This window comes from Maniola jurtina, chromosome 26, assembly GCF_905333055.1.
Source record: "Maniola jurtina chromosome 26, ilManJurt1.1, whole genome shotgun sequence".
In the NCBI taxonomy this organism is placed as follows: domain Eukaryota; kingdom Metazoa; phylum Arthropoda; class Insecta; order Lepidoptera; family Nymphalidae; genus Maniola; species Maniola jurtina.
This window is the reverse complement of record NC_060054.1, coordinates 5,011,272-5,037,835: the sequence shown is the minus strand read 5'-3', so window position 1 is coordinate 5,037,835 and position 26,564 is coordinate 5,011,272. Positions and strand designations below refer to the sequence as shown.

The 26,564-nt window shown below is 36.2% G+C and overlaps 2 protein-coding genes across 5 annotated transcripts in view; both read right to left on the bottom strand.

The window, feature by feature from the left end:
• Positions 1-26,564, bottom strand: part of LOC123878876 (single-minded homolog 1) — a 64,240-nt gene that overhangs the window by 27,474 nt on the left and 10,202 nt on the right. For 2 of the 4 annotated variants that reach the window (XM_045926247.1, XM_045926248.1), the window contains exon 1: positions 11,465-11,703. The exons of the other annotated variants lie outside the window; for them this stretch is intronic. In XM_045926247.1, coding sequence (XP_045782203.1) covers positions 11,465-11,486 — 22 coding nt within the window. In that variant the 5' untranslated portion in view covers positions 11,487-11,703. Of the gene's footprint in view, positions 1-11,464; positions 11,704-26,564 lie in introns of those variants that run through there. 4 annotated transcript variants of the gene reach the window in all.
• Positions 7,437-11,007, bottom strand: LOC123878871. The gene is made up of 3 exons (XM_045926239.1): positions 10,790-11,007; positions 10,166-10,368; positions 7,437-9,949 (listed from the first exon to the last, which is right to left on the bottom strand). The coding sequence occupies exons 2-3, from the start codon at positions 10,359-10,361 to the stop codon at positions 7,974-7,976; spliced, it is 2,172 nt and encodes a 723-aa protein (XP_045782195.1). The 5' UTR covers positions 10,362-10,368; positions 10,790-11,007; the 3' UTR covers positions 7,437-7,973.

The following is a 26,564-nucleotide window of genomic DNA, read 5'->3' as shown; positions in this document are numbered from 1 at the left end:
CTATTTCATTGTTTTCTTTTTCAATTCATATGCAAAGGATTTAAAATTAAGTAGGTAAGCTGTTATACTACGTAGGTATTTGGTGCATGTATCAATAAAGCAAGGATTTTAAAAATTTAACTTGATATAACTTTATATGTTAATTTTTGAATCGTATTCAATCGATATAAATAGGTTTCTTATTTTTAATATATCCTACTAATATAATACAATATTATAAACGCGAATGTTTTCATGTATGGATGTTTATTACTCTCTCACGCAAAAACTACTGTACGGATTTGGAACATACGCATATACTCGTAGTAAATTTTTATCCCTGAAAATCAATGAGTTCCCACGGTATTTTTAGAAAATAACCACGGGATCCTTCCCGTCGCGGACATCGGCTAGTAAAATCATATTATATTCAAGTATTACGAGATAAAAAGTTTTATAATAATATTTTTTTTTCATACAATATAATTTAAAACTTGCTTTACCTGCAGCACTGCTAAGAAAACTAATCTATGGTAGGTAAAATTAAAAAAAAATCGACAATCAATTTCAACACCCTATAAAAGTTTACATAATCCGCTAAAATTCGGAATGCCATTACAATAAATAGTTATTTGTCACCTAATGGCATATCCGTGACTACCAGAAAGAAGATCGGACGCAATAAAAACAAATACGTCTCTAAACGCAACAAATAAAATGGAAAAAATTTCGAAAAACGTCCGCCATTTTGGATTTTTGACTCACGTACGCGCACCCAAATCGTTATAGATCGTTTTCGTGCGTGATGTTTCTACATTTTTTCGTTTACGGATTTGTTTGGAAGTTTGTGAGTTAAAACATTATTGGAGGAATTACGATTATTGATCTCTTTATGGGTTTGAGAGGGTGATTTTTTATTTTTACACGACTGTACTAAAAAAGGATTGTAAATAATAATTTGTAATGATTTCAGGCTGTAGGTAGGTATGTGAGTTTGTTGATTTCACCATAACTTCTAAATGCCTAAACAGATTTGTCTGTATGAATCCTTACATCATCCCGAGTAACACTGGCTTTATTTATTTTTGAAAAAATCCAATATGGCAGAAATAAATGGATAAAGACATGAAAAATTTCCTTGTTGGAAAGAAGAAACAATGTTTTAATTAAAAAAATTAACTATGAAGTAAAAAAAATTACATTTGAAAATTGTGCCACTTAGCCGCCATATTGATGTTTTCAGGGTTCCGTACCTCAAAAGGAAAAACGGATCCCTTATAGGATCACTTTGTTGTCTGTCTGTCTGTCTCTCTGTCTGTCCGTCCGTTCGTCCGTCCGTCCGTCGTGTCTGGCAAGAAAACCTATAGGGTACTTCCCGTTCACCTAGAATCGTGAAATTTGGCAGGTAGGTAGGTCTTATAGCACAAGTATAGGAATAAATCTGAAAACCGCGAATTTGTGGTCAAAAAAATTAAAATATGTTTCAATTTTCAAAATAAGATAACTATACCAAGTGGGGTATCATATGAAAGGGCTTTACCTGTACATTCTAAAACAGATTTTAATTTATTTTTATGTATTTTTTATGTGTTTTTGATTTATCGTGCAAAACGTCGGAAAAAATACCCGAGTACGGAATCCTCAGAGCGCGAGTCTGACTCGCACTTGGCCGGTTATTTTGGGTAGTCGTGTAAAAACGGAACAAAGATGGCGAAAACAGCTAGTTCTTTAGGTTTCTAAGTATAATTGATTTAAAGGGAGTAGTTAAACCATAACAAATAACAATAAATACAAAATCGTTGTAAATTTGCTCCCTGCAAGAATGTATGAAAGTGTTAAGGCGTGGACAGATTAAGATGAAATGAATGTAGAGTTTAGTCATTAAAAAATATCTCATACTCGTATAATAATGGAGTCCACTTGATTGTATTTTTATCCGACTGCGGCAAAGCCAAAAGGAAGGGTTATGATTATAGCAGTCTATGTATGTATGTATGTACATATTATGTATGTATGTATGTATTTAATGAATGTTTCTGTTATTTTATTTCTACCCGACTATGCCAAAGCCAAAAGGAAGGGTTATGATTATAGCAGTCTATGTATGTATGTAGGTTTGTATTTATGTGTTCTACCGTAGCGCCTAAACTAGGTAGTTGCTAAGCCGATTTTGATGAATGAGCTGTCAATCGATTCGTTATATTATAGTCTGGGTGACATAGGCTACATTTTATACGAATAAAATCGACTTGATGGATGTTACATCCAAAAAGTAAGGGTATCCAAAAATGATTTTTGCTATTGTATCGAGTGGGATATCAAATTAAAGTGGAAAAAATTCTGAGTATAAATATTATATCTAGTACTAATATTAAAACAAGTGTAAATTAAAAATTTACAACACCGCCGACAAGTGAAGGTTACAATAACTAGAAAAGAGCTGATAACTTTCAAACGGCTGAACCAATTTTCTTGGATGATAGCTAAGAACACTCTCGATCAAGCCACCTTTCAAACGAAAAAAACTAAATTAAAATCGGTTCATTAGTTTAGGAGCTACGATACCACAGACAGATACACACGTCAAACTTATGACACCCTTCTTTTGGGTCGGGGGTTGAAAAACACCAAGCGACAGAAAAACAATTTTACTATATCTGTCGCTATCATCGATGTATATGGATAGGCCCTTCGAAGATAAAAAACGCGCTCAAAAAGTCAATAGAATTTGCAAAAGTCTATTGACTTTGTCAATGACGATGACGTACGATTCAAGCGTATTTTTGCGGACGGAATTGTATGGGAAAGACTAATCTATGATGGTCGCTATCTATAGTCAGTTCACTGTTAGTAGTCAGGTTTTAGTGCTGTTTCTTCTGTTATGGATTGCAATTTGCACTGTATTATGGCAACACCTTAACGCCTAGCTGATTATAACAGTGGCAATGGGACGTGCCTGGCGCGGGCCGGCCACGCTATTTACGTTACGAGCACGCAGCTACGCCGTTACTAACATAGTTGCACGATGACACAAACTTGCACTACGAGACTTTGTAGGCTGAGTGCAGCTGCGTTTCTTTGCCTGTTGCACCAAAAGAAGTCAAAGCTCGGGGTCATTGAAATATAATACGAGTATGTGTGGGGCTTTACGTATAGTTTTTTTTTTTTAAATTCAGAAACAATACTGGGGTTTTTTGGTGGTGGAAATGACTGGGAAGCGCTCTAAAGGGGCGCCGCGCGTGTGTCAGCGAGCGCTGGTACAGACGAAGTCCATACTTATATAGTTTCCCTAACTTGTAAATAACTACAAACTTGACATTGGCTAATCTGTGTAAAGTCAGACGAGAGAAAAAAAAAGAGTTTTCTAAATTCTTTCTAAGCGGATGTGTACGTCACAATACGAGTAGCTATCTGCATGCCAGATTTCAGCCCGATCCGTCCAGTAATTTGAGTCATTTAGTCACATTTTCCTCTCACCTATTTTTTGAAAGGTGTAAAAACAACCAATACTTTAACGGAAGAAGTTATAAATCGTCCATGGTTTTTTGTGCAACGCAGCGCTAAGATTATGGGATTAGCGTGTTGGTCGGAAGCAAGAGTTATGGGTGTTGGGGCGATGGTAATCCAACGGCTAAACTGGCGAAACATCTGGCGAAGTTACTAACTACTGAATGGTTAAACGGTAAAGAAGTTTTATGAATTAACTACGTCGTTCGCGTGGACTACACAAATTATAAACCCCTATTATTATTATTTTTAAAGATAGCCACTAGCTGATGCCCGCGACTTCGTTTGCGTGGATGTAGGTTTTTAAAATTCCTGTGGGAACTCTTTGATTTTCCGGGATAAAAAGTAGCCTATGTGGTAATCCAGGGTATAATCTATCTCCATTCTAAATTTCAACCCAATCCGTCCAGCAGTTTTTGAGTGAAGGAGTAACAAACATACACATACACACACATATACAAACATTCGCCTTTATAATTTTAGTGTGATAATTAAAAGAATATTAGCCATGCTTATCATGACTAATACTCACCTTTCCCCTCCAATTAAGCGTAAAGCTTGTGCCAGGAGTGGGTACGACAATAGTGCAACGGGTGGGGTTTAAACCGCTGGACTTTCGGAATTCAGTCCGCACCTCAACCGTTGAGCTATCGAGGCTCTAATGTTTCAGATGTACATTGATAGATCAGTCAGTCAGTCAGTCTTTTTTTTTACTTAGGGATATAGCTATTTAAGCAAGCGTAGTGTGGGTCGCCCTCCAGCACGATGGACCGACGACGACATAAAGCGGCTGGCGGTAAGTAATATGTCCGCGTGGGTTTAGGTTTTTGGAAATCCCGATGATTTCTTTGATTTTCCGGGACTAAAAAATAGCCAATGTCCTTTTCCTACCTGCATTGCCTACTTTGTATTTGTCAAAATCCGTTAGAAGGAAAGTGTGTTTGTCTGTCTGTCTGCAAACTTTTCACGGCCCAACAGTTTAACCGATTCTGACGGGTACAGGGTCAGCTTATATCCCGGCGACGGACATAGGCTACTTTTTATCCCGGAAAATCAAAGAGTTCCCACAGGATTCCTCAAGACCCATTCGCTTAACCGATTTGTATGAAATTTGGTACCTAGGTAGCTTACGTCCCTGTAATTGACATAGGCAACTTTTTATCCCGGAAAACCAAACAGTTCCCACGGGATCTTTAAAGAGCTAAATCCACGCGGACGAAGTCCATCCTCTAGTCCTCTAGTATTAAATAATTTATCTAGTACGGTCTATGAATACTAAAATGACGTAACCCCAAAAACTGCTTTCTCCAAGAAAATATGTGAAAAATGTCTCACGCAAAACCAGTTTATGTGTGAGTTACGTTCAGTTAACGTAAAAAAAACAAGATAATATTGACACATCAAAGCGGAGCGGACTGCGGTAGCCATTTTGACGGTAAACAAACTTTTTTTTTAAAAATGGCCGCTTTGAATTTTTTTTACTTGAATCAAGTTAGCGCATGAGTGTGATCTCACCTGTGTACCTCGAGTACAGTTCTTTTATTAACCCTCGACCCAAAAAGAGGGGTGTTAGTTTGACGTGTGTATCTGTGTATCTGTCTGTGGCATCGTAGCACCTAAACGAACGAACCGATTTTAATTTAGTTTTTTTTTTGTTTGAAAGGTGACTTGATCGAGAGTGTTCTTAGGTATCATCCAAGAAAATCGGTTCAGCTGTTTGAAAGTTATCAGCTATTTTCTAGTTACTGTAACCTTCACTTGTCGGGGGTGTTATAAATTTTTAATCTACACTTGTTATTATTATAATTAGTGTAGATTTACCTAAGCATGGCAACGAAGAAAAAGTGCATTATATAATCAGATATAATACGTAGGTACATATAAACTTGACCCACTAACATCGAAATCTCGAAGAGTAAGCTTATTCAGTGTGCTCAATAAAGTGTTAAGTCAGCAAAAACTGTAATACAAGTGTTACAAGGTCAAAATTACGTTCCTTTTTCCCTTTTCCCTTCCTTTCCACCCCCGACGCAAAGGGGAGTTACATTATACTTAAGTTTGACAAGTTTTTAAATTTGTTTGTCTGTCTGTGCCTCATAATGCTCAAACGGATGGACCGAGGAATATTCAAATCAAATGCATTATTAAATCACATTTTTAGGGTTCCATACCTCAAAATGAAAAACGGAACCCTTATAGGATCTCTTTGTTGTTTGTCTGTCTGTCTGTTTGTCTGTCTGTCTTTCTGTCCGTCCGTCGTGTCTGTCAAGAAACCTATAGGGTACTTCCCGTTGTCCTAGAATCATGTTTGGCAGGTAGGTAGGTCTTATAGCACAGATACAGGAAGAAATCTGAAAACCGCGAATTTGTGGTTACATCATTAAAAAAAAAATTAAAATGTGTTCAATTTTCAAAGTAAGATAACTATACCAAGTGGGGTATCATATGAAAGGGCTTTACCTTTACATTCTAAAACAGATTTATTTTTATTTTTATGCATACTTAATAGTTTTTGATTTATCGTGCAAAATGTTGGAAAAAATACCCGAGTACGGAACCCTCAGTGCGCGAGTCTGACTCGCACTTGGCCGTTTTTTTTTTAAATGAAGCTTCGGAACTCCGTAACTTCAGACTTGTAGAGATAGAAATTACTCAAATTAGGGGATGCAGGGCACGCACTTTTCGGAGTTATGTGCATTTTAAGCGATAGGTAAATATTATTTATTTTATTTAAACAACTTTATTAATAATCATATTATTTACCGTATCATTTTACCGTATTTTTATTAATTTTTTTTTTCTTCCGTTACTTTAGTTTTCTGTTGTTTCTGTCATTTTATTTGTCTTTTGTTTCTGTTATTTATTTATTTTGTTGTTTCTGTTATTTAATTTTTTGTTGTTTCTGTAATTTTTTCTGTTGTTTTTATTATTTTATTGTGAGTTAGTAACTATCATATTATTAGACAAAGAATAAAAATACAGGAGATGCTTAAACAACAAAGAGCAGCCTTATCACTTGTCAATTAATTATTATCATTTGCTTACACAGTAAAGAAAACATCGTGAGGAAACCTGCATGAATGAGAGTTCTCCAAAATGTTTTTTTTTAACTATATAGACTAGCGCTTGGCTGCAATCAGACCTACTAGCAAGTGATGATGCAGCCTAAGATGGAGCGCGCTTGCCTAGAAGTTGCCTATTCACTCCTGACTTGAAGGTACCCATATTATAGGTGGAAGGGAAAACTGACGCCGGAAGGGCGTTCCATATCCTAGCGGTTCGAATTAGGAAAGAGGAAGCAAATCGCTTCGTATGTGTTCGAGGAATTTCGACTACGTACGGATGCAGAAAAGTAGGTATATTAAAACTCTGATGAGCCACACTTAGCCAGCGTGGTGTAAGTACTATAGGCTACACTTAGGATACCTAATTAGACAAAGAGTAAAAACCTCTACAGAATTGAGTAGCTTTAGCAATAGATGGATTTCTTAAATGTGTAAATAGGTATTAATTAGGCAAAATTAGTGTCTAAATATTAGGTAAATCGGTTTTATTTTTCAAATTCTGACTATCGAAACTTAAATAAATAAATAAACTTTTATTTCAGGCCCATTAGACCCATAATTGTGTTAGTATGACAAATAACTTAAACTATGTTAGTAGGTACTTATTTCTAGCTTAACAACTAATTCTATAACTAAAAACTATAACTAAAAAGCCCGAGGGAGCCTCTTGGCGCCTATGTGCGCACCCCCCCCAGCACCTCCAGAGAGGACTATCTAGTTTCCTGGCCAATGCGCTGAGAAGAGTGTTGGTACTACTCATTAGCCTGCGCATCATGGACGCGGCACGCTTGCGCATGATCGCGTAGAAATCATCCACGCGAGCATCCGCAAACATTGCCGACGCACTGCAGTGTCGAGGCTTCCTCAACACCGCTCTCAGCACATTGTTAGGGTAAAACCGGGATAGTTGCCCCACTTTTTGAAAAGGCTTTCTAATTTTCAAACTGTACGTTTTTCATAAAGAATTTCCATGAATATTAAAAGTTTGATCTTTGTACTAGCAATACGACTCGTTTTTGTTGATTTAACAATAACAGATTCTGCATAAATTGAATTTTTGAAAACTCATTTTTTTGAGGATAGATGCCTACCCATATGTATAGATGCCTCACTATGAAAATACTGAGGAGGATAGATGCCTGTGATGTAGGATAGACGCCCTATAGATTGAAATAAGTATAATACATAGTTTTGATATGTTTTATTTGTACTATTTAGGTAATTTTTATAATGGTATCCTTAAAAATAATTAAACTTATTAACATTTTTTTAAGAAAAAAAATCTAAATTTTAATGTGCGTAAGCAGACAAGCAAGGTAATATTAAAAATAATATTTAAAATTCTTAATAAAAAGCTAATATCTAAAATTTTCAAAATTTAACGAAATTAAAAAATCAACATAATTAAATGTTGTCCTTAGTTTAGGTCGAATTAGAAAGGGCTTTCAGTTTGCCACATCTTGAGCAATAATTTCTAAAAAGTGTACAAATTTCGTGCAGCCACTTCTGGCACGATATGCACCGAATCCAATCAGATTTTGACTTCGTGTGTTGATAGCTATCAAAGCATTCTATGCAATAATAGTTATCGTCTGTATCTTTTGGGCTTTCTTGGTTATCCCTCTTTGTTTTCTTTACAGGCAAACCTTGAGTTTTTTTCCCTCTAGTTTTATAGTATGTTGTTGTGGGTGTTTCTTCACTATCACTATCTGTTGTATCATTTTCTTTATCACTACCTTCTTTAGTTTTTTTATTTGTACTCTTAAATTTTCGTTTTTCTTTGGTAGTCTCAGTCTTATTACTTTTGTCTAATTTAGGTTTAACTCGTTTATTCTTCTTCTCAGCCATATTCTTCTTTTCTTTTATTTTTTCTTTTGAATTTAGAATATCTGCTGATTGCTTGGTCCTCTTAGCCATAGTCAAGGGTATTTGAGGTATTGGCGATGCTTGGACCAGAATTTTTGAAGGCGTTTCCTTTTCTTCTATGCCAGCTAGAAACTGTTCAATTGTATCGTCACCAATATCAACAATGCTTATATCTTCTAAAACTTCAGGATCAATCAAAATACTCGGAGATTCCCTATGGACTGAAGCCAGTATCGAATTCGGTGGTGTCTTATTTTGGTCTAATCCAGTAATATTTTCTCTTTCATTAACGGGATTAAGTTGACAACATGTCGATGAAGACGTCTGTGGTAGGGGTGTTTGTGCTCTCCTTTCAGCTTCGACAGGCACACATAGTTCCACAGTTTCACTTGTATTGTCCAGCTCTGGATGATGATATGACAAAGAAGACGTCTGAGGCAGGATTCTTGATGTTTGAGGATCACCTTCATCAGGTCCACGAGATTCGCCCGCATTTTGTCTGCTCAACCCAATATCTGATATTATAAATGTTGTATCTGGTAAAGCATTCGGATCAAGTGGATAAATTCCGCTACCTCTAAAGCCACCAAGAGCGTTTGCAGGTGTAGTAGCGCGAAGCCAAGCATTGCGTATAAGCGCTCCAGCATTGTAACGGCTGATCTTTTTGTTTGGATGCATGCGCATGAACTGATTAGTTTCATGGTTGAAATATGTTTTCAGAGGTCCAAATACCGATCTGTCTAAAGGCTGCAGAACTGAAGTTGTGTGACTAGGCAAACATAATAAAATTATGTCGTTGTCAGCTGCAGCTTGTAGCATGTCTGGTGCAGTTGAATGTGATGAGTGTCCATCTAAAATAAGTAGAACTTTACCCTGCGGTTTGAGGGGAATGAAGTGTTCCGTTAGCCATTTATAAAAAATCTCAGTATTAATATATGCGGACTTTTTATTCATATAAACTTTTGAGCCCGGTGGAAGTCCATCTTCAAATTCTGTCTTTTTATTCACACCTTTTATTATGACTGCCGGTGGAAGAAAATTACCAATCGCATTGCAACAGGCAATTATTGTCATGGTTTCACCTTTCTCCGCAGATGTGACTGAATTAACGACCTTTGCGCCTTTCTTGGCGATAACTTTTCCGGGTTTATTGTTCAACTGAATACCTGATTCGTCCATATTAAATATTCTTTCCGGTTTATCTGAAAGGCCATTATCTATCATGACTTTGGCCAAAAGTTCATAAAAATTATTCACTTCTTCTCTACTAAGACCTTTAGCTCTAGCCACAGATAAACCCTCAGCTTGTCTGATAGCCAGCTCTGGATTTCGTTCAATAAAACTTTTGCACCATTCATTTCCAGCCCTTTGGCTTTCATGGTCAAATTTATGTTTTAACTTCAGCTTTTCGGCAAATTGGTAGGCTAGCATTCGTATGGATCGTCTGTCTGGAGGAAATCCTGCTTCTCCAAGCTTCAAAATATGCTTTACTAGCCTCTTCTCATTTTCAAAACCGAAGATAGGATGTTTTCCTAAAGCAATTAAAATGAAAATTAAAGAAAATGTTTAGAAAATAGATAGGCTGCAATAAATTATCTATTTAGTAGAAGCGGAACAAACTACTATTATTTATATTATATTTGTTATCTTCCTATATCTACCTATATTTTAACACATTCAGTGTAGGAAAAAAATACCGATCTACACTTTTTAAGTGCCCGCTTACATTCATATATGTACTTACTAACCCAATGTTAATTTTGTTTTGTTTTTAGCAGCATAACGTCTCCGTAATGTTCTGGACGGAATTCCGAATTGTCGGGATATTTTGTTTATCCCCATGATATTCTTGTCCATTTCATCAAAAGCGTTTTGTAATGCCTCTGTAGTCCAAGAAACTATTCGAGGTCGTACTCCTTCCTTTCTTTTATATCTTCGTGGCATGGTTCAACTGTGATTAGTAGAAACAAACAAAAATACACATTCATTAAACAACATAATACTTGAAATATATTTTCAACACTATGATGGTATACAGCCCCAAAGAACATTACAAACCATCAGTAGAGATCTATATGAAAACGCAATAAGAATTATATCAAAATAAAAAAAAAGTAATTTTAAAAATATGCTATCATATAATGTATAGTATTATGGGGGATAGATGCCCCTAAGGGCATCTATACTGCAAAAAATTGGGGCGACTATCCTTTTTGTTATGGATAGATGCCCTTTTATTTTTTGAATTAACTAAATACAAAAGGGTAATTATTAATAAGTAGATATATAGTTAATTAACCAATATATGTATATAAAAAAATAAAACAGAATTTATTACTACATAAAAAAGATACGTAACAGTAAATACTTACGTTTGAAACTTTGAAGCATTCGTCGTGTTCGTCGCGGAGATAATCGCACGCACGAGCTAAACACATCAATCCCGTGCGATGGTCTGCGGGGCACTGAGCATGGGGCGCACGCGCTCTCGGTTTAGACTATTAACGCTGTGTTGCGATTTTGCGAAGTTAGGTTTTTAGAAAATGGGGCAACTATCCAGCTGCGGCATCTATCCCGGATTTACCCTATATTGAACACGCAAGGCACTGTAGGTCCGCTGCCTGTAGTCCGTCCACAGACTGCACGTGTAGAATGACTGGCAGTAAGCCCTGAATAAGGTCAGCTTTACTTGCCCAGTACAGCGCGCAAATCTGCGGGCTAACATATTGCCTCGGACCGACAGAGCCCGGCGCTCTCGTTCCATGTCACTATCATCCCTCAGGCTGTCGGTTACTACATGACCGAGATACTTGAACTCAGTTACTTGCTTCAGGGGATTACCACATAATTGTATCTTTGGTTTAAAGCTGGATAGTTTGTTCTTTCCCCTGAAAAAACCAAGAAAAGTCACTAAATTGGCTCTAATACTCTTTGATCTTTGCCTGGGCCAAATGGGAAAACTAAAAAAAAAAAATAGGGAACAGACAGCGTTAAAGCAACAAAGCTTTCAAAGATATTTTCTCCTAGAAAAAAACATGATTTCGTACCCATTTTCCTTGGGATCTTCATTTTTCACATAAAAAAATCCTTGGAACACAAACACAAAATTTAAAAAACCACCAAAATTAAATAATAATATCACTGGCACAAAAAAATCCCATTTTCGTTTTTCCGAACGTTTCTAACAAAGATGGCGGCGTGAAAAGCGCGCGAACCGAACTGTCAACTTAGAATGAACTAATTAGGTACAATGCATTTACAGTGCTTTACATGCGTTGAAATATATTAATATACATAAATGATAGGATTGTCTGTCCATCGAAATAATATGGACTTAGGTAGGTATGCAGTTTTTGTAAATATTTGTGTAACTTATTTTAAGTCAGTTAAATTCAATAGGTACACATTTTTTCTGGTAGATCATCATCGTCATTGATCATCGACGGCCAACTACTGAGCACAGAGTATACTTTTAGAATGTTAGTTTAAGCCATGGTTCACCATCTACTTAGTGAAAAGATACGGGGAACTCTCAGGTAGGTACTCGTACCTACATGCAGGTTACCTCACGATGCATTCCTTCACCGACACGATAATTAATTATTGTTGAGTTTGTTGTGGGCTCTTCTCAGACCTGGGCGCGTTTGGAACCCTCGTAGCTTTAGTTTTAAGTTACGTAATTAATTATCACCACTATATCTTACAAAAACAATTTCGACCATCAAAAGGAGTACAATTGTACCTACTTTGAATAAATGATTTTAACTTTGACTTTGACTTTTATTATGATATGAGACTGCATCTTTATTTTTCAAATTTATTATCGAAAAAAAATAACACAGACACAGTCACGGTTAAATATTAGTTAATTTCATATCTTCCGTGTTTTATTTGAAGCGAGCCCAGTTTCCGCGCGGTCAGCCATTTTCAATAAGTTATTGCTTGAGACATGACGTTGCCCTCATTTCTGTAGAGTGTCTTGTTGTACACATAGTCGGTTCAGCATATTTAATTCCACATTTTCAAGTATTAAAATTTTACTAGGTCAATCTTTAAGGCTTTTTTAAGGTTTTTTTTTTTTTTTGAAAGAATATTAGCCATGTTAAATGACTAATATTCCCCTTTCCTCTCCAACTAAGCGTCAGGCTTGTGCTAGGAGTGGGTACGACAATAGTGCAACGGGCGGGGTTTGAACCGTCGACCTTTCGGTTTTCAGTCCACTCCTTTACCGTTTGAGCTATTGAGGCTTAAGGTGTGACTTTTAGGTTGCCTGGTGGATATTGGTCTGAGCAATAAGGCCGCCTTTGCATACAATTGTTTTTAGTTTCTTTATTTTAAATTGATTATTTGATGTTTTGTGTGCAGTAATGTTTTCTATCTATGTATCTATCTGTCTTTAAAAAAATATTGAATAGTTTCCTGTGACAATTACTGTGTGTAAAAGAATACCACCGTTGCGGCACATTTGATGCGGCGTTTTATATTACTTAGATACATTTTTACTAGGGAAAACTTTAATATATTAAGTTATCGGGCATTTTTCATATTTCATGGCTCACCACCTATACGAAAATAAATACATAGCCATAGTCATGGTTAAACATTAGACAATTTCATGTATTCCGTGAAGCGAGCCCAGTTTCCGCACGGTCAGACATGCGGTTTGGTTTCCGTATCTCCAGAGAAATAGGAACCCTTATAGGATCACTTCGCTGTCTGTCTGCCTGTCTGTCGTGTATGTCAACACCCGTCGAGGGAATCAAAACCCGTTCTTCGAGTTGACCTAGAATCATGAAATTTGGCAGGTAGCAATATCTTATAGCTATGATAGCCTAGTGGTTTCTGTTACTTTATTTTTGTAATTTCTTTTATTTTATATTTGTAAACATTTTGATAAAATATGGTAATAGGTAATGAGATAAAAAACAAGTGTAAATTAAAAATTTATAACACCCCCGACAAGTGAAGGTTACAGTAACTAGAAAAGAGCTGATAACTTTCAAACGGCTGAACCGACTTTCTTGGATTATAGCTAAGAACACTCTCGATCAAGCCACCTTTCAAACAAAAAAAAACTAAATTAAAATCGGTTCATTAGTTTAGGAGATACGATGCCACAGATAGATACACAGATACACACGTCAAACTTATTACACTCCTCTTTTTGGGTCGGGGGTTAATGACGGGAAAAAATTGATGCAATTTTTCCGCATCGTCCAGCTGATTATATCAACCTGCACCTTTTAGGCACCTCACCTCACCTCTCTCTGCACCTCAGGCTGTCGCCTTTGCACACAATTGTTTTTTCTGTTATCTTATTTCTGTGTTGTGTTCCTTTATATGTGTTTTTGTGCGCAGTAAAGTGTTCTATCTATCTATCTATCTATCTGATTCTACCGCCCCGTTGTGCCGAACCGACTGTGTGTATAACATCCCTGAGACAAAGCTGCTGAAACAGCAGTTCTCTACTACAATAATATAATTAGTGCAACAATGTGTACATTGTTACAATTTTGTTTTAATAAAAATACCTATGCTTACAAGATCAATTGAAATTCCTCAATTTAGTCAATTATGACGTCACGACCACATGAAGCAATTTACTGCAATACCCAGCAATAAGTAGCTGAAAGTTTCAGCAATGTTATGTGTAATAATTGCTTCACTTATCCCTTCAGATTAATTTATTACGTATTGCCAAGCGCCAAAAATTGCCCATATTATAAGCGCACCATGATGTTCACGCAAGTAATTTTTTCAAGGTTTAGGTTTTCAGGGTTTTTTTTCAAGATTTGATTCAAATAGATTGTTATGGTTACCTATGATGACTACTTATCTATCATTATTTTTTTGATATATTTTGGTGGGATACCTTATAACTAATGTCAAAAAAAATCCAAATCGGTCCAGGCGTCTTAGGTTGAAATCTATAGAGCGCACTTTGACTTTGCTTAGACTTAAGTTTCAGTTAAAACGAGATAGATTTATGCCAGTGATATATCGCTGTCTCGTTTTAACAGTGTCTTCAGTCTGAGGAAAGACAAAGTGCGATCTATAAATCTCAGCCTTAGAGTAATCGGGTAACATACATATGAATTGTCCGACGAATTGAGAACCTCGTCCTTTATTTGAAGTCGGTTAAAAATGGAAACCAACCAACCAATGGTGTAGAAACCAAAGGAGTATGGGTTTAGTAAAAACTGCCATATTATATCCCCCAAAAAAGTCACACTATAGGTACTCTACAGACAAGGTCAAAACTTCAAAAGAACTTAGAGACAAGCATGTCTAGCCAAAATAATACTCTTGCGCCCGCATGATTAGATCTCGAACGCTCATGTGACCAAAGAAGTTTTAACGGTATTTACATGTTACGACTAATCGTTCGTTAACTGGGCTCTCTCCGTCACTCCATACAATCGTAGTTCCAATTTCATTTGAACATTAAGCAACGAAAGTCCATGAAATTTTGCCGACATATTTTAGAAACTAATATCTGTGTCTGTGGTGTTTTAGATTTTTCTAAAAATATGTAGTTTTAAAATTACAGGGGCTCAAAGATTTGTATGTGAATTTTTAAGACCGCGTAACTTTGAAACCGAATAGGTATATTAACAGAAATCTGGTAACCACAGACATAGATATTAGTTTCTAGAATAGGTATGTCTGCAAAATTTCATGGACTTTGGTTGCTTGATATTCAAATGAAATTGGAACTACGTTTATATGAAGCGAGTGACGGAGAGACCCCTCTTAACGTAAGGAGCGAAAACGTCTGTCTGTCTGTCTGTTTGTCTGTCCGTCCGTTAGTCCGTCCGTTCGTCCCTCCGTCCGTCCGTCCGTCCGTCCATACGTCCGTCCGTCCGTCCGTCCGTCTGTCTGTCTGTCTGTCGTTGTCGTATCGTTACCGTGTATCGAGAAGGTTCTCTAATGAAACTCTCAAGTGTCAATTTGACATGTTATCATCTTCGATCCGAGATAGACAAAGGCGAAGGAATCTATTTATTCCGTCGCACGTAGGGGTTGGGGGGCCATATTGTTTTTGTCTATTGTCCTGTTCTTTATTATGTTTATTTTATACCATAGAGGCATAGACAATGAATGTAAGTTTAGGCTATGATCGAAAATGCGAGAGTGTGTGTCCGTCGGTTAAGATTTGCGTTAAAGTGGATGCGACGGGTCTGACCTGTGAAATTCAAATTTAATTAGGTTTTTCGCAATTTGTAAACTAATACGACAACGTATAGGCTTATGGTATTTTAATTGCGACAATGGCAGTATCATCCTCACAGGTTTACATAAAAATCTTTACTTGAAAGGGTCCAGTTTAAGAAATTAGCTCTAGTATCGACTATTCTCACAAATTAGTCGATACCACAATTAATTTCTTAAACTGGACCCTTTCAAGTAAAGATTTTTATTTGAAAGGGTCCAGTTTAAGAAATTAGCCCTAGAATCGACAAATTTGTGAGAACTAATTTGGACAAAATGTAAGTAGGTACAGAGATAGGAGACAGACATAGACACTTACATCCCGGAAAATCAATGTTCTAACGGGATTATTAAAGGCCCATATCTGCTTAACCGATTTTGATAAAATGTACCTACAGCCCACAGGAGATAGACATATTACGCTGGAAAACCCCGGAAAATCGGCAAAGTTCCCTATGATTTGGTCCATCTGATTAACAGGTTGGTAGGTGTATAGGTACAATTATTATTGATACAATATACCTAAGTATTATAACAGTCAAGTAGGTAGGTATGCCTCTCTTATGGAGAATTACATTTTTGTTCCTGCCGTGGAGAATGGGGCCATGGAGTTTTAATGCAAAAGAATTCTTAGGAGACATTAAACCGCGATGAATAGCCTCATTCTAGAAGGGCCGGCTCATTATTTGCGCAACGAATCAGCCTGGCTGTCTAGCGCGGAAATGCAGCCAGTAGGTATTCTTAGCAACATTCCACGCGGGCATGATTTGTATAGTAATTAGATAAGGCTGGCTTTAAGTTTTATTGTAGTATTTTAATATTATTACAGTTAATTTCGAAATAGTACCTACTTATGCTAATAAATTGCTTCATTTAATAATTTTATCGGTTTTTACATACCTAAGTTTTTGTCATAATATTATGTGGAAATATTGCACCTTATCTTTTATGTAGGTACCTAAGTAGGTACATATCTACTAGCTTTTAAATATGTTCATATTCATATATGTATTTCATACTTACAAGGATTAAATATAAAATGTGTGTTTTGAGTTAGTACGTAAGTAGGTAATTACATAGAATAAAAATTCAAATAAACTTTAACTTAGTGCTTTTGAATAGTCAAACAAAATTTACCATTGCAATGGTAAGTTTCGTTTGACGACCAATGCATTGGTTCGGAATACCATTCCTGTGTGAAGCACCAGCAAGAAACTCGGCGGTTGCTCTTTTCAAATGATCAATTTTTACTTATAAATCCATACTTTTTATCATTTATCAACGTACACTCGGAAAAATAATTCGCTTGGCAGAGCATACTAATGCGCGCGTATGTATAACACACAAAGATACGACCCGATGCTATCCGATAATAGATACACTCACACTTACTACACTCACTCACACTTCTAGATAACCTTACCAGTCGTATAGGGTTGCAAATTTCACATCCGTCAACATAGTTCTGATGGCCGAGTGGTAATAGTGTTGAAGTTCTTAAATATGGCGTGAGTTCTAATCCTAGTGGGGGATTGCTTTTTTATTTTTGCAATTATTTATTTTGTCTTCTTTATACAGTCAAAATTATCATACTTTCAAACAATATAATTATAAGCAAGAAAAAACAAAAATAATAACACTTTTCTATTTTAGAAGTTATTTATTTGTCTTTTGTGCAGTTCATAAATTATTATAATAAGCAAGAAATAAATAAGACGCTTGTCAAAAAATTAACACATCAAGTTAACAGAAGGTATACAAAAGAGGAAAAAAAATTGACATACTTTATCTACTCCTATTACTCCTATAGTAATTTAAAACCAATATCGATGTGAAGTATGCTAAAAGTCGGTCAAGTATGAACGTAATGTTTTATTTACGTTTTGGGTTACTTTTAGGTTTGTGAGATGAATCAACATGTTAATTACTTAGTTAGAAATCAAAATCAATTATAACTTCTAACTGCAATAACAATAACATCACTCACAAATAGAATTAAATTAATTACCTATACTTTATTTAATAATGTATAAAGGTAGGCCACCCTCGTAAGCTATTACTTTTTGTAATCGACTCGTCATGTTAGTAACCATATTCCAGCAAGTCTATGCTGCCCCACAGAGACTCCCAGGTTGAAGTTACCACTTTATTCAAAGTATAATATATCGTTTACCTGTTGTTCTATTATTATAGTATTTTACGTCCATCCTTGTCCGACTCAAAAGATTTTTCATTATTAAAAATAACAACGTAATTACATCAGTCAAAGTTTATATATTTCATTGCAAAATGAAAGTCTATGGTCCTGGTGCAAACCATTCGTAATATTTTTTTCGTAATGTATTCCGGCCGCACGCAAATGCTTCCGCACAGTTTGTAGAACTACATTGTGCTTGGTCGCTGTCAACCAAATTTTTAAAAAGGAATCCACGCTATGCATTGCAACGATTTCTTGGTGGTGATGTGACTCCATCTTATAAGCTGATGGTTTGGGCCCAGGTCAACAATTGTCTACATGCCCCGTTTCTCCGTAGTGACAGACCCACAAGCGCACGGTATTCATCTGTAAATGATTATATCCTGGATTAATACATAGGTTACTTTTTATCCCGGAAAATTAATGAGTTCCACGGGATTTTTAATAACCTATATACACGGGAATGAAGTCGCGGGCATCAACTAGTATTTAGTATATTGGTTACATTGTTATATTATAATGCGTCTGATTAAAAGTATTAAATGGACTAAAAACATTACGCTAACATTTAGAAAATACTAAATGCACATAAGTAAAACCATAAACATAATTTCAATACGAGTAGGTTATATTTGTTTACTTACCGATATCATCGATTTCGGTTATCAAAATATTCCGCTCAAATAACAATCTCTGCTTTTTAAACAAAGATAAATAAATGTTCCATGGTGGTGAGAAGTTCAGTAGTTATTCAGTGTGAAAAATAACACAATACACCATAAATGAATTCACTATACTAGGATCTATTAATCCGCGTGCTCAAGTTCTATTTGACAATAATTTATAAAATAGGTAGGGTAGATTTAAAAAATGGGACATCAACTTGATATTGCCATTCTGTAATCTATAGGTATACCTACACCGCATAATTTATCGTTTTGTGGGTTCGAAACATTTCAGTGATGAATAGACCTTAACTGTCTTGTTTTAAAGCTTAAATTCGTCCACATATCTATAGCCAGCACTGCAAGTGAAAACTACTAATTAAAGTCGTGAATTTTAGACGTTATCTCAAGGTGGTTTAAGTCCATTTTACTCTGACATAATTGTGCTTCGACGATCGGATTCTATCAGCGTGGGTAAGCGGCAATACTACCTAGTGCCTGCTGTGGGGAAATCAGCGAAATATGTAATTTGTAATTATTGCAAGTAGGTATGGTGAAAAGAGACCGACAATTCATTAAAGAGAGATAGGTGTAAAATAATAAGTAAACGAGTTATGCACACACATAATGCTTCGTTGTGTTGCCTGCTTACCGATTTGTTTTGCTTTGTGTACCTAAGTAGGTACATAATCTCGATTGTAGGTAGGTATGATATGCTTTTTAAAAGAGCATAGGTACTTTCAATCCTACATAATCTTCGATTGTAGGTAGGTAGGTATGATATGCTTTTTAAGAGTATAGGTACTTTCAATAGATTTTTAAATTTTAAGGCAAGTTTAAAATTAACCGCATACGTGTCTGTGTACTGTGTATGTATATGTATATGTTTGTGTGTGTTGACATTGTAATAAAAGTACATAAATAAAATTAATTCCAACTTTTGTAGCCTTCCCTCTTAAAGTGTGGGCGGATTATCTACATAATGGGTGCTCAAATCATTAAGCACAATAAATGACATATTCTCAATACCGTGCCATAGAGTATAGAGGTGTAATGACAAATGAGGCTGCAACAAAAAGATCCCATAGCGCGTACGTGCCGCGGAATGTGCCGGCCGAATTACATTAGCTCGATAGACGGCTTGTCTGTGGTGCTTTTTGTTTTGGCGGGAAGTCGCTTTATGCGGGACGATTGTGACACTTCCGATGTGAATTTAAAAAAAAAATTGGCCAAGTGCGAGTGGGACTCGCACACGAAGGATTCCGTACCATCGTGAAAGAAATAAACCATTTTTTCATTTTCATGGCGGCCATTTTGAAATTTTAATGGTTCCGTATACATTAGCTCGATAGACGGCTTGTCTGTGGTGCATTTTGTTTTGGCGGGAAGTCGCTTTATGCGGGACGATTGTGACACTTCCGATGTGAATTTAAAAAAAAATTGGCCAAGTGCGAGTCGGACTCGCACACGAAAAGGATTCCGTACCATCGTGAAAGAAATAAACCATTTTTTTTCATTTTCATGGCGGCCCTTTTGAAATTTTAATGGTTCCGTATCACAAAAGGTAAAACGGAACCCTTATTTGGCACTTTGTTGTCTGTCCGTCCGTCCGTCTATCGTGTCTGTCAAGAAAACCTATGGGGTAATTCTCGTTGAACTAGAATCATAAAATTTGGCAGGTAGGTAGGTCTAATAGCACAAGTAAAGGGAAAAATCCGAAAACCAGAATTTGTGCTTGCATCAGAGAAAAAAAATTAAAATGTGTTCATAAACAAATTAGTAAGTAGGTAGGTACTTATTTTCAATTTTCAAAGTAAGTCTATACCAAGTGGAGTAGGTATCATATGATAGGGCTTTACCTGTACATTCTAAAACAGATTTTCATTTATTTTTATAGTTTTTGATTGATCGTGCAACATGTCGGAAAAATACCCGAGTAAGGAACCCTCGGTGCGCGAGTCTGACTCGCCCTTCCTAATGAGCTTTCTTACCTTTAGTTTTATACTATGGCAAACTATACTAACTAACTATATTTCTATGGAAAAATCACATTTTCAAACTTGCTTAAATATTTTAAGAATGTGTCACCAAATTCCAAAATCGTTGCCATTGTAATATTTATGCACGATAGACTGCGTGGCACCCATTTTTGTTTTAACAAAACTATTTTTTCTCAATCCGAAATTGGAATAAAATGACACTGACATTAAAAATTTCACACTTACAAAACAATTTCAGTTTTGCGTGCAATTTTATTAAGTCTCAGGATTTTGAACCTTAAACACTTGTGTTAGGGTGCTATAAAATTATTCTAAGTGTAATTAAAACTTGTAATTTGGTACGTGTCCGTATAATGACAGCTCCGTAGTAGGTCTTTTTCAGTGTCGCGATTCCCACGCATTTGTTTAGAATTGGGTGTTTAATGAATGCGTTTTTGTCACTAATTGTTGTTTTGCTAGCGGGTGGGCTGGGCGTATGCAAAAATGTGAGAAAAATGCTAGTTTCTTTGTTTTTTTGTTGAATACAAGTGTAAATTAAAAATTTATAACACCCCCGACAAGTGAAGGTTACAGTAACTAGAAAAGACCGAAAAGACCTGATAACTTTCAAACGGCTGAACTGATTTTCTTGGACTATTCCGCGCCTACGATCCAAAGTATCTGAGTTTTCCAAAACATCATTTTCAAATAAATAATTATGTATCTAGGTAACGTCAATCTAGACAGCTTGATATTTGTCAATTGACATAATATTATGAACCTAACGGTTATCTAACCTTCTTTTCTACAAGAAAACTAGAAAAGAGCTGATAACTCTTAAACGGCTGAACCAATTTTTTTGGATTATAGCTAAGAACACTCTCGATCAAGCCACCTTTCAAACAAAAAAAAGTAAGTTAAAATCGGTTCAATCGTTTAGGCGCTACGATGCCACAGACAGATACACAGATACACAGATACACAGATACACAGACACACAGATACACAGATACACACGTCAAACTTATAACACCCCTCTTTTTGGGTCGGGGGTTAAAAATAGGAAGCTTTATGCTTTTATCCGACTTTACTTCAATGATTAAATAGTGGTGTATCTATCTAAGTTTTGAGAGAAAACTTTTATTGGGAACAATTCCATTCAAATTGGCTAAGCCCTTTCTATTTGAAACTTTCAAACTTAAGTATTTTTTTAAAGTTTCATGTCTCCTGGGAAAAAAGGAACCCTTATAGAATCACGAGGATCACTTTGTACCAGAGTACTTAGTACTTTGTGTCTTTCACGACAGGTCATAGGTAATTAGATAAAACCTATAAGGCATTAGGTCAGGTAAGTAGGTAGGTACCTACTTCCCGTTGACCTAGAATCATGATTGGTAGGTAACAAATGTCTTATAGCACAAGTAAAGGGAAATTAAAGTATCCTTATCTACCAAGTGATAGAAAAACAATTTTACATCCATACTAATATTATAAATGCGAAAGTGTGTCTGTCTGTCTGTCAGTCTGTCTGCTACGTTTTCACGGCCCAACCGCTGAACCGATTTTAATGAAATTTGGTACAGACTTGGAATACATTCCGGGGAAGGACATAGGCTACTTTTTATCCCGGAAAATCAAAGAGTTCCCATGGGCTCTAAAAAAATCGAAATCCACGCGGGCGAAGCCGCGGGCATCCCCTAGTTATTAATATTATTGAGCGTTTATAAATAAGTAGGTAAGTAGCTTCCTTGTCGGGTTTTAGTTTTGAATTTTATCTTGTTTTAATTGAAAGCCAACTTTACCAGCTGGCAAGTGACCAAGTTGTGTATGTGTGAGTGCTACAGTGTTGTATCTATTGAATTATCTGTGTGCGGGGCGTATCCGGAACCAGGCCCCGCCTTTGTAGCACCTGTACTATTATAATAATATATATTCTGTGGTACCCACAGACAATGATATTTCAACTCATGCGATTTCAGCTTAGAATTTCAGGATAATCCTTCATACTAATATTATAAATGCGAAAGTGTGTCTGTCTGTCTGCTAGCTAGCTTTTCACGGCCCAACAGTTTAACCGATTTTGACGAAAGGTAGAGTTAGCTTATATACCGGGGATGAACATAGGCTACTTTTTACCCCGGAAAATCAAAGAGTTCCCACGAGATTTCTAAATAATTCCTCCTTCCATCCGCTTAACCGATTTGAATGAAAGGAACCGAGGTAGCTTGCGTCCCTGCAATTGACATAGGCAACTTTTTATCCCGGAAAATCAAATATTCCCATGGGATCTTTGAAAACCGAAATCCACGCGGACGAAGTCGCGGGCATCCTCTAGTATTTTAATATAAGTGAGTAGTTAGATTTGACACCACTAAAATATTTGAGCCTCGATAGCTCAACAGTTGAGGAGCGGACGTTGAATTCCGAAAGGTCGGCGGTTCAAACCCCTGCACCCGTTGCACTATTGTCGTACCCACTCCTGGCACAAGCTTTACGCTTAATTGGAGGGGAAAGGGGAGTATTAGTCCTGATTAGCATGGCCAATATTCTTTAAAAAAAAATAGGTGAGGTAGGTAGGTATATATCGCAATCTCTGTCCCTGCATCGCGTCTGCGAATGCTATGCTAATCGATCCCGGGATTGCCGGGATATGTGGGATTAACGGCACTTACTAGAGCGTAATAAACCTATTGTTTGTTAACACACACGCGCGTATGAGTGCTAGGATTAATAATCATAATATCTACACACAGGGTGTACCTATCCAGAACACTAGCAAAAACTTAGCGTTATTATTATACAACCTAAACACAATCCAATGCCAATGACCATTTTGTCTTATCTTGTAGTTTTAATAAGTATTTTTTTAATCCGCAATGTATAGCGTGCAAAATTCGAGTCAATGCCCCCACCTATCTATGACGCGGCATTGACTTCGAGTGACCTATTTACGGGACATTCGTTGACCTCTAGCGTCACTCAGCTGTTTTATTTGCAATATATTGTGAACTTTTGAAAAATACGGGATTTATTTATTTATTCGCGTTTTTTAGGGAAAAGGAAAAACGGAACCCTTATAGGATCACTTTGTTGTCTGTCTGTCTGTCCAAGTGGGGTATCATATGAAAGGGCTTTACCTGTACATTCTAAAACACATTTTTATTTATTTTTATGTATAATAGTTTTTGATTTATCGCGCAAAATGTTGGAAAGAATACCCGAGTACGGAACCCTCAGTGCGCGAGTCTGACTCGCACTTGGTCGGTTTTTTATTTTGTGGTAAGTATAAGTAGGTATATCTTATCAGTAATCATCAGTATTATCACCTGTCTTCGTTTTTGCTAGCGTTTTGATTACCCTCTGCCCGGCTAGCATGGGCAGTAGATAAAAATTATACCCACCAAAAACATTTCATGTAAAATGTTGCCAAGACTCACAAGTTCATAATGCTTTCACTGTTAAAAAGTGATGAGATCTCTAGTAGAGCCAAGCCCCTAGCTGAGCTTAGAATTGCGCTGCCCATGGGACCTATCCCAAGTCCAAAGTATTGTAAGGTTATTTTTAAAAAGTTGATTTGAGTTGTCAAAAATAATATAAAATTATTAATTTAGCTGATGAAGGTAGTTTGGTAAAATCGATATTTGGCTCATTCGATGTCATACAATCTGTTACTAGGAGGCCAACAAGATTGAACTTGCATAAATACGGGTGTTTTGAAGGTTTTAGTTCAGTCTCCTTCCGAGATTCGGGGCGATATCGCATATTTTTCGGTATTTGGGTTGTGAACTGGATAATTAGATGTTGTGATGGCAATCGCGCTCTAATTAAATTATTTATTTTGGCATTAGTTTGTTTAGATTAAAACTCTCGGATAACCTTGCACATTAAACTTGTGTTTTATTGTGTTGGTTACGGAGAGGACATTCCAATAATTCGATAAAAATGTTTAAATAATGCCTGCTTTTCTGAGTGACGCCAATAATTCAGAAGTGGGATGTGTCTCACGTTGTCTTAATTTCGCTTTGGTATCTTTTTGTAAACAACCCACATTTGATTAAAATTTTTATTGAGTTTGATTTGGTGATTAAAATTTTTAGTTTTTTTTTAATAATTTAGTCTTTTGTGAATTGGAAAGTAATTTGCAATGAGTGGTTCAGATTTTGTATACATCGAATGAGAAGTTAGTCGTTTGGATTTATTGTTGACTTGATATTAAAACTGAGAGTTCGGCAGTTCAGGGATAGGTTTTAATGATTTGACGGAGGGCAGGATAGCCCATGATTTGGATTTGACTTAGGGCAAGGAAGCCCGCGACTGACATGACAAGATTATTTAGAAACACGAGGGCGTGTTAAATTCAGGACGGCCGAACTGTAAGGTTATTTTTAAAAAGTTGATTTGAGTTGTCAAAAATAATATAAAATTATTAATTTAGCTGATGAAGGTAGTTTGGTAAAATCGATATTTGGCTCATTCGATGTCATACAATCTGTTACTAGGAGGCCAACAAGATTGAACTTGCATAAATACGGGTGTTTTGAAGGTTTTAGTTCAGTCTCCTTCCGAGATTCGGGGCGATATCGCATATTTTTCGGTATTTGGGTTGTGAACTGGATAATTAGATGTTGTGATGGCAATCGCGCTCTAATTAAATTATTTATTTTGGCATTAGTTTGTTTAGATTAAAACTCTCGGATAACCTTGCACATTAAACTTGTGTTTTATTGTGTTGGTTACGGAGAGGACATTCCAATAATTCGATAAAAATGTTTAAATAATGCCTGCTTTTCTGAGTGACGCCAATAGTATATAGCTCTTAAATGCTCTTGAGTATATCACATTTATAACAATAAAGAACAAATAACTCTACTTACAAGCTCTGATTTTACAAACCCTAAATCTTGGTTAAAAAAGGACGGCTTGGCCGTTTAATGTTCGTGGTACTTTTATCTGATATGACATTTAAGCCCGGAATAGCTTGTGCGACAATCATGAAGTATAATAAAAATTAGTAATTGTCGAACAAACTATTCCTTATGACCTTAATATAATATGTTATGCCATGTAATGCTTTCACGAACATTAAACGGCCAAGCCGTACTTTACTAAGCTCAGCTAGGGGCTTGGCTCTACTAGAGATCTCATCACTTTTTAACAGTGAAAGCATTATGAACTTGTGAGTCTTGGCAACATTTTACATGAAATGTTTTTGGTGGGATTTCATTTCTTTTTGGCAGGTACCCTAGATTTTTTTTTTTGGATCTATTTTTTGTAGGTACCTACATCATTTTCATGGCCCGCTCTCTATCGTTACCTCTTTTTTTTTAAGCTTTTATTCTTGCAATGTATGTAACTATGTTTGTTTGGGTGGAATCTTGCAACTCAATTTTAAAGCAGATATATCAAATTTCAGTCTTTTAGGACTTCAGGAAACACATTTTTTAAATTTACAGACTGGGAAAAGTTTATTTTCCTGTTGTTTTAATGAAATCCCTAGCCTACATACCAAATTTCAGTCTTCTAGGACTTAGGGAAGTATTTTAGAACTTTTGACTAGAGGGGTTTTGAATGGCAATAAATCTGAAACCATAACAGGTAGACAATTGATACTTGGCACGTTTGATAAGTCTGTCAAGGACATATTATCCTGAAAATATCAGCATTCTAGCGATAGACTTTACAAATAATTTGCTTCCCCCATACGTGGGAGTGGAGGGGGAAATTTTTAAATTTCTTAATTTTCCTGTAGTTTGTATGCAATTTCTAGTGTACACACCAAATTTCAGTCTTCTAGGACTTCGGGAAGTACCCTAGAATTACAGACTAGAAGTTTTGACTGTCAATAAATCTGAAACTATAAAAGCTAGACAATTGATACTCAATGCGTTTAATAAATCTGCCCAGGACATCTTATCCTGAAAATATCAGCTTTCTAGCGACAGATTTTACAGATTTGCTTCACCCGTAAGAGGCGTAGAGGGGGGGCATTTCCAATTTCTTAATTTTCCTGTAGTTTGTAGTCAATTTCTAGTCTACATACCAAATTTCAGTCTTCTAGGACTTCGGGAAGTACCTTAGAGGTTTTGAGTAGAGG